Raw genomic sequence first — 9,307 nt, 5'->3', positions numbered from 1 at the left:
AGATTTTATTTATTTTTGGAGAGGGAGGAGGGGAGGGAGAAAGAGAGGGAGAAACAAACATTGATCAGTTGCTTCTCGTGAGCTCCCAGCCAGGGACCTGGCCCACAACCCAGGCAGGCATGTGTCCTGACTGGGAATCGAACCGGTGACCTTTCAGTTCTTTAGGACGACACTCAACCGCTCAGCCACACTAGTCAGGGCAGAAGCCAGGTTTAGATGACTACAAATAAATATGCAGCACTGTGTGCTACGAAGTGATTCTTATTGGATTATTTATAAATATAGGAACACAGAAGGCATGCCACAGTCCTTGCTCTCAAGAAAGTTCAGGGACCGTGCAGACACTGATGGACAGACAGCACAGCCACAGAAGGCTGCAGAGAATTTTAAAATGTCATTTGAACCTTATGGAGAACAGCCAGGAAGTTCCAGAAAACTCTCTCCTGTGCTGTCATGACCCAAATAAAGGACATTACAAGGCTGAGTAGAGCCCATGAAACACTGAAGAGTTTCGGTCTCTCTGAACCTATAATCTAAGGAATACAGCGCATGCCAGGCGGAGCGGAGACTCTCGGGAGAAGTGCTGCGTCTGGGTCCTGGTGCGGAAGTCATGTCTGCACAGGCAACGAGAGGATGACTCAGTTTTCCAAAATGCCCACTTCCAGCTGATGATCATGAAGACAAGAAAGGGTGACAGGGGGCAGTGAAACGACCGATTACAAACCTATGAGAAGAGCAAGCCCAGCCGGCGTGGGTACTCTCTGGAATCAGCACACTGGAAGAGGACGTCCGACCCTGGAAAGTAGGACGACATTCTTGTCCTCTGACGACCTGGCCGAAAACTAACTTTTCCCACTCCCTTTTCAGGAGAAAACATCAAAAATCTCCTTTCCCCTCCCTTTCGTTGAGTTTATATATTTGAAGGGGAAGCCTGTCCTTTGTGCCGATCACCATCAGTCGTATGGGGAGCTTTCAGTGTTTTTTGCAAAGCAGAAACCCTTCCTAGGGCCCGGTTTTCTTGCTTGGGCTTCCTTGGGCCTCTTCCACACGACAGACTGTTGACAGACACCTTCAAGTGGCCGTGAAGTCTGGAGCCCAGATGCAATTCACCTGTCAAACAGGATCAAGGGCGCAGGGCACGGATAGAAGGCCAAAGCAGCCCTGGTCCCGCCGTGGCTGGTCTCAGTCAACCTTAATGGATGTATTAACAGACAGAGGATACGACACACCCGGGAAGGAGAGCTAACCTTGTTAAGAAGCACATGAAAGTGCCTCCAGAGATCAAGTCTGCTTTTAGGAGGAGGCAGAGCACAGACTGAGGCAGCCAGGCTCCCAGAGGAGCTGGGGCTGGGAAGACGCTTCAGGGGTTGGGTTTCATCCTGACCCTGAAGCCCCAGGCAAATTGCTGAGTCTGACAAACTGGGCTTTGGGATTAAAGGTTACTTCCAAACCTTTTTAGGACCTTTCCGTAAGACGACAGTTGGGCTCTGATAGGTGACAGTCACTTCTCTGCTCCCAGACCACAAGCCCCTCTGTGCAACCATTAGCATTTCAGGATCAAAAAAAAAAAAAGAACCCCCTTCTGAATTCCAGATTCATGGGACACATGGAAATCAGTGAAAAACAAACAGAAACCAGAACCACCGTCTTTCAGACCTGCCAGTACAGGCAGTGGTTGGACACAGGCACCTACTATTCAATCAAGTGGGGTGAAATTTTAGGTGTCCTGGGATGCCTTAGGCACGTCCTTACCCCCCAGAGCAAAGCCCTACATTAAAAAAGTCCCCTCTGGTACACTCCCAGCCTCCCGCTGTCAGGTCGGGGCCCGGACACAGCGCTGTGGTGCTCACGCCGCTCCTGCACTCCTGTCTCGTCCAGCGGCCCCTCACCTCACACACTCTCCTCGGGCTTTTATTTTTGTCGTTCCGTTCGTAACAGCTGGTCCCCTTCCCGTTCCATCGCTTCCATCATCTATTTTCAGCCCCACCTCCCTCACCAGGGAAACTTCTATTTATATATTCCCAACTGCTGAGAAAGCTCTAGCTTCTGAGAGTTATTAGTAACATTAATAACAGGATTCATAGTTCTCTGGAAATAAGCCAATGGCTTTAAGCTTAGATTGAAATGAAAAATGGTGTAATAGAAAGTCAGCTTTTGTTTTCACTATTTATAAAATACATAGAAGCTGGTTTGTTTCATCTTTTTGCCTCTCTCCCTCCCTTCCTTTCTACACACAGTTAATAGGTGTGGCCTTTATTGACCGGCTTAAGGGCACACCCCTTGCTGTTTCTCCTTGTGGCACATCTGGCGTCTGGGTTGCAGACACCCTGCCCCCACAACACGCACATCAGATACAGTGAACGCAGTGTGGCCAGACCCAGACAATTTATTTTAATGAATTTAGAATTGACATAGCACTGTAACAGGTAACAAGATTCAAACATCAGAGGAAAGTCTGTTTAAATCACAAGAACACAAGCTCACAATGATGACTTTCATTTTGATTCTCAACACCCACTGATGTGCAAGGGTAACAAGGGTCCCCAAATGGAAAGTGATAGGACATCACACCTCCCAAGGGAATTATTCTTCCCTTGAATGGAAAACGTCATTTAAATAAAGCACATTTAGGCTCCCTTAGTTTTTGTAATTTCTAACTGTAAAACATAATCTTATTAACCAAACAAACAATTCTCCTTGGTTACATCATTTATTACTGAAAGGGAAAATTCGGTATCATAAAAAACCACTGACACAGATATAACTAAGTAATTTACCTGTAGGTAGTTTTGCTGCATTGCACATTACCACACAAAATCCTAAAGCTGATATTTTTTTAAAGCTTGGAAAACACAGTTGCCTTTTTGTTCCTTGCCAAGTGATACACATGCTTCTTATAAGGAATACTGCTCTATGTAGGCCTGAGTCTAGAACTCATGTACCTGTTCGTCCAGAGCTTGCCAACCCGAGGGCACCGCACTGGTGGGGAAATGGGTGGTGAGCACACACCTCCTCCGCCCCCAGGGCGGCCGGGCTGAGCCGCAGCAGCCTCTGGGGAAAATGTGCAAAAACCACTGGTGCAAAACAGCATGTGTGTCCTCCTGCCCCGATTTCCCTAAGTGGCCTGTGTAGGCGCAGGCACGTCTCCAGAGGCCTGAACGGGGGTGCATGCGGCGGAGCGGAGGCCCGGCACTGATGTTCTCCTCCCACAAGGCTTTCAGCACGTCCCCCGTTTTTTGCGAACTATTCACCTGACAGCCCTCAGTGGACATGAGTTCCCCTGAATGGAGCTCCTCCCTGGCTCACCTCTCACATCAGCCCACCCTGGCCTGGTTTCTTATCTCCTGTGGTATAAGGTGATGAAAAACAAGGTGAGCTCTCACCACTGCAGATGTTTCAACACAACACTGAGCCCTCCTGAACAGCATTTTATACATTGGAGCGGGGGGCTTTCCTGGTTTATTAGAAAAATGATCTTGAAAATACTCTAGAATGAAAAGTGAAATTCTGGTGCATAAATATTTTAAATTGGAAGTTTGTTCACTTCTCCTGCCCTCTTCTTTGTGCCCATGAGTGGTTAACTCCCTTCCTGAATTACGAGGATGCTGCTGTGTGTTCTTTCTCAAATGGCACTGCGTGCACAGGAGTCAGCAAACGTCTCCTGTGAAGGGACACTCAGTAAGTAGTTCAGGCTCTATACTCCACGGTGTCTGCAGCATATTCCTCCCTCTTTTTGTCTCTAACTACCCTTTACGAAGCGAAACACCATTCTCAGCTCAAGGGTCTTCCAGATTTTCCCTGCGGGAAAGTCTGTCAACCCCCTGCTACAGGGAGTTCTTGGCAGGGGAACACGGCCAACGAACCGAGCAAGGTCGAAGGCTGTTCGGGCCTGGGGACCCTGATCTGGGGATGTCCTCTGGACAGCGGGCGGGTCCTTGCAGAGGATCTCTAGCCCAGGCATAAAGCAGAACTTCTCTGGTTTGTCTCCCAAACATTGCAGAGCTGGACCCAACCGGCCTTTATTCCACAAGTAGCTGTGGTAGGAAGTCTTCATTAAGGCCTATTTAAACCTGTGCCAGTGCAGGCTTATCCTCACCTTGATTTTAAAGGCAAAATCACATAGTCAAGGCATCTGAAACTCTTCATTCTACCGTTCAGGGTCTTCCTATGCCAAATGGCTGGTGGAAGAAAAGCTAAAGTAGAAATTTACTTCCTTTTCACTGCTAATGCCACCCACAGGCTACAGAGCAACCCTTAGAAGACTTCAAGAAGCATGCGCCCTCAGGCCATGTCCGGGTATGTGTGACACAGCTCCTCTGTGGCTGGGTCTTGATGAGAACGGTGTTTACCAGGGACCAAGGATTTACTACCTGCAGACCAGGGCTCCAAAGGCTGGCTCTTTCACAGGGACGTTTTTCTCCACCCTCCCTGAAATAAGACTTGCCACATTAGTTCCTGTAACACCACACAGCTCTTCCTACCCTCCGGATATGTGAAAGGCAAATATTCTACCAATAATTTTTTCACTGTTAGAATATTCACTTTAAGGAGAATAAGAGAACTTCCACCTCTTTGATGAATTTGTAATCTTTTAGCCCTGTCCAGTGTAGCTCAGTGAGTTGGGAGTCATCCCACAAATCGAAAGGTTGCCAACCAATTCAATTCCCGGTTAGGGAGCATTCAAGAAGCAACCAGCTGATGTTTCTCTCCTGCATCGACGTTTCTCTCCCTCTTTTCCCCTCTCTCTAGAAATAAGTAAAATCCAAAAAATTTTTGTGATCCTTTAAATCATCAACATACAGTATGCCATGGTTTTAAGTAATTAATAAACAAGGTAAAAGCCCCACTTCCCGCCTTGGTTACATAAGCACTTCAGAATCTAAATTCTTTCTCTAATCAACAACGTTTTAAAAAAAGCAACTGATGGTTCTCAAAATGCACATCTGTTACCAACTACACGGATTTAACTCTCCTGAAGTTAAACAGCACACATGCTCACGCGCAGAAAGAACTTTTAAAAAGGTATGAGTTCCCAGCGGTTCCAAACTAAACGGACAGGTGAGAGACAACTGAGCTCACGTCCGCCAATCCATTGGTCTTTTTAAACCTTTTATTTAAAATGTCACACTTGCTTCCTTCACAGTGTGGGCTTCTTTTTGGTGTTAAACTCAGCCCCTTCTCTCAGCGAGGGTCACGGTGGCAGCGCCCACATGGCCTGGACCGCGAGGACAGTGGTGAAGAGAGCTCGCTGAGCCGCAGAGGGGCCCTTCCCAATACACTGCCGAGATGATTCTAAACTGGGGGCGGGGCACCAACCTTAAGATGGAGGAAACCGGAGCACAGTTAAACAAGCAAAGATGCATTATTAAGAAACATGGATGTGCCTGTCAGCTGGCATAAGCTCAAGTTCTAGTAACTTTGAACCCAGTGAAACTTTACAAATCTTCCAGCTCATTCAAAAACAGAGTGTTCTAAGGACACTGAAAGATAAGATGAAGAAACTGATTACCTGTGATCAAACGATACGATCATGGAGATGGATTTTTCCAAATAAAATAAAGTAAAATGAAAAAGAAAATTCTGAAGTGTGTGTTTTTAAAGGAACACTGTATCCCTCACTTGCTTTCATTAGCATTTTCACACACACACAGAACTCTAGTCATTATTTCACATTTTTCAGGTCTCTTCACTATCAATTTGAAAAATAGTGACCTCTTGGTAACTAGTTTTCTCTATTTTGGACACACAAGATTTCTAGTTTTTAAATCTGCAAAGAAAACATATAGTGACAGGCCTAAACAATAAATAAAAACTAAATATCCTCTTTAGTTTTCAAGATAGAGGGAAAAATCATTTTAATTTCATTCAGTAGGTTTTTTTTTGGTTCTTTAAAAGTACCACCCTTCAGTGCTAGCTCCACTGATAGAAAACACCTTTGCCACTTCCCTCCATATCGAAGTGCATCTGTTTAAAGCTAAACACACCTTAAAAACCAAAAGCCTTTGTAATTTTTAGCAAACATCCTATGCAGCACAAATGAAGTGATTTTCCCTTTTCCCTAACCCTCAATTTAAAGCTGTGTATAAAACAGGGCTAAATGCAATTCTTCCAGGACAGCAGAATTCACAAACAACAAAATATGTTTTTGTTTCAAGGAACAAAAAGGGAAAGGGAAAATAAAACCAAACAAAAATAAAGAGAAGAAACCCTGAGGCAAAAATGGCTTTTCCTTTAGAGACCAGACATCCCAGGCCCTCTCCTTTGCGTCCGGGTCACAAGGTGCCCCCAATCTTCTGGGCCGGAAGGCCCTCCTCCAGCCAAAGTGCGGCGGCGGCCGACCCGCTGTGAGGCATCCGCCTGTGAATGCGCCGGAGCCGCAGCAGGTAGAGGAGGATGGCGAGCAGGACGACCAGGAAGCAGCCGAAGAACAGGTAGTGATTGTAGACAAAGGAGAAGCCCCGCCAGTGCGCGTGACTGGCCCGGAAGGTCTCCTGCTGGATATCTCTGCCCACAGGGGAACAAAAACAAGCCAGATGAGAGATAACAGAACTGACGGGCAAGGAGTGTGACACTGCACAGGACATGGGTCAGGACGCAGCTCTGAGGACAGAAACTAACCCTGTCTCAAGACTCAGTTTCCTAACTCTAAATCCGGCCTAACAGAGGACAGCTGTGAGTGCTAACCAGGCCCCACGGGAAAGCGTACTCACTGGTCTGCAGCAGTCACCACCAGCGTAACTCGGTTATAACAGAAATCAGAGAAATGTAGAACTGTGAGCATTTCGCTACTCAGAAGCCAATGTGGGACAAACTACATTTCTGATCAGGACCACCCACTACTCACAATCTTCGCAGTGAACCAGCTCCATGCATTGCTTGGAGCAGCTCAGTTAAATGAGGGGGGAAACCCAAAAAGCTAAGACCTCATTTATGAGTGAGGCAGGGTCCCCCTGTGGGAGGGTCAACTGACAGTGGGTCTGTGAACCCAAGTCAGTCTCTGACTAATGCAGGATCTCCACGAAACATGGATGTGGCCAGCAAACCACTGTGGTGTCGGCAGGACCTGGGACTTTGCTCCTGGTGACACTCACAGACCTTTTACATCACACTGTGGTGCTTTGCAGATGTCTTAAAATATTGACATGTGTCGCCACACTGAAATTATAGAAGGCACCATTCCTGCTGCCAAGCCTTGTTATTTCACATGTTAATAAAGAACATTGATGACTACACCATGGATGTGTTTTCTGTAGTATTTTCATAAACATATTTCAGTACAGTGGTTGCCTGTGTGACCTATGTATTAGCATTAAAGACAGTGTGTTGAGAAGGGCTCCAAAGCCACAAAGGCTTCGACTCCCACAAACCCAGGAGTCAACGCTCTGTCCAGGTCGGGAGGATGGCACTTGAGAATAATCAAGCCCTGGTGCAGCACCACTGGGACGGGGCAGGAGATGGCACAAAGTACCTGCGGCCCGCAGGCCGCAGTTGCCATGGTGCATTGTAACTGAAGAAAAGCATCTTGCGTTTGATTCTTGTTACCAAATTCATGTCCATACCTTAAGGGTAAAAAGCGGGTTCTGTAAAGGATTGCTCCAAGGGTCCACTGAACCTCCTTGTCATAAACTTGCAAGGCGGTCTTTAAATTTTTGTAGGTAACGGGAAACGAAAAGCCGCTGTGAAACACCTCGAACATCCAGGCGGATTTGAAGCACTGATACCTGCAGGCACGGAGCACAGACAGAGGCGGCCCTGGGTCACTCACTGGTCAAGATAAAGTGTGCACAGAGACGAGCCCCCTCTGGGACCAGTGTGGGTGCACAGGCTTCCTGAAGCCGGAGCCCTGAGCAGCCCAACCCATCACATGCGTTCCACACTGATTTACGTGGCTTATGTCCCTTGCCCCACAACACGGAATAGTTTGCCTGTTCAAATCAATCAGCTCACAAAACTCGGTCTCAGTGTAATTGAATGTGATGCTGTGACAGATGCCGCCTCTGCCATTCCTTTACTTATTCCGTAAATACCAAACAAGCTCCAACTTCTTGGGACCTCAGTTTCTTTATTATAAAATGAGAAAAGAGGAGGGTCCTTTTCAGCTCTTCTATGATTCTAAATATTATCAGAGACTTACTTTTGGCAAAGCGTTGGGTTAAGCAAGTAATATGATATAACAACAAATAATGGTGAATGCACTTAAATAACTTATAATGGAAGGATTTTGGGAAAGCAACAGATACCTAGAAACAAAGCAGAAATGATAAACACCAGCAGAAACCTGAGGACTCCGGAGGCTCAGGGAGAAGGAAGGCTCTAGCTGGAAGGGCAGAAGAAGACAAAAAAGACAGCCCCCGCCCTGACTCTGACGTTCCAGCAGGATTTCAATGGCAAAGGGTGGCTAGGGGAATTCCAGGTGGAAAGAACAGCAAAACTAAGCAAAACTATGTGTGGAGCAGTATGTTTGGCTCAACTGTTTGCCATCTTGTTCGAAAGGAGGCCGGGACAGGTGAGGAGCAGCAGTGACTGATGAGGACAGGCCGGGCCGGGTGGGGTGTGGCGAGCCGGGGCCATTCTGAATGCCTGGTCTCCCCAACATGCCCGGGCCTGCCCGCCCACGACTTACTTCAGCCTGTGGAGGTCTGCGTGGGAGGCGTATAGTCCTCGGTCAAAACGCTCCCGCAAGAGTGACCACTTTGTTGCACAATAATCCTGAAAGAAATTTTACCCAAAATAAACCATCGGTAAATGTTTTTTCACTAAAAAAGGGTTTACCAAATTCATATTCATAATACACATATCCTTCCAATGAGAACAGAAGTGTAACTTATATGCGTGTCCAGAAGACAAGGTTCTTATATGTGTTCACAGTAATATTCAGTGACCAGTGAGTGCTGTCCTTTTTAAAAAATTTTATGTCATTTTCAGAGAGAGGGGAAAGGAGGGAGAAAGAGGAGGGAAACACGGATGTGAGAAAGAAACATCGATCAGTTACCTCTCTTCTGCACCCTGTACCCGCCCTGAACCGTGGACCAACCCCACAACCCAGGAACGTGTCCCCAGCTGGGAATTGAACCAGTGACGTTTTAGTTGGTGGAACGATACCCAACCCACTGAGCCACACTGGTCAGGGCAAGAATGCTGCTCTTTGTCTTATAATTCTGCCGAAGTGATCGTTAAAGAGAATTTCACTGCCCACACCAACCTCTTGAAAATGGCTCAGTGTCTCCTTCCGTGACTGCATGTGACAGGCACAGGCGGTTGGAAAAGTGAGTTGGCACTGAGCCAGCTCCGACCGAGCAGCACTGTG

The 9,307-nt window shown here is 47.0% G+C and overlaps 1 protein-coding gene across 3 annotated transcripts in view; it reads right to left on the bottom strand.

The window, feature by feature from the left end:
- Positions 1-2,368: 2,368 nt before the first annotated feature.
- The window catches only part of ENTPD4 (ectonucleoside triphosphate diphosphohydrolase 4), a 36,044-nt gene continuing 29,105 nt past the window's right edge, over positions 2,369-9,307 (bottom strand). For all 3 annotated transcript variants that reach the window (XM_037152673.2, XM_037152674.2, XM_053668119.1), the window contains exons 11-13: positions 8,624-8,709; positions 7,560-7,721; positions 2,369-6,504 (exon numbers count right to left, since the gene is read on the bottom strand). In XM_037152673.2, the coding sequence (XP_037008568.2) occupies positions 6,273-6,504; positions 7,560-7,721; positions 8,624-8,709 (480 nt within the window). In that variant the 3' untranslated portion in view covers positions 2,369-6,272. The remainder of the gene's footprint in view (positions 6,505-7,559; positions 7,722-8,623; positions 8,710-9,307) is intronic.

This window comes from Artibeus jamaicensis, unplaced genomic scaffold, assembly GCF_021234435.1.
Source record: "Artibeus jamaicensis isolate MK-2021 breed Jamaican fruit bat unplaced genomic scaffold, CSHL_Jam_final contig_477, whole genome shotgun sequence".
Lineage (NCBI taxonomy): Eukaryota > Metazoa > Chordata > Mammalia > Chiroptera > Phyllostomidae > Artibeus > Artibeus jamaicensis.
The sequence above is the reverse complement of the archived record's forward strand: the minus strand, read 5'-3'. Positions and strand labels throughout refer to the sequence as shown.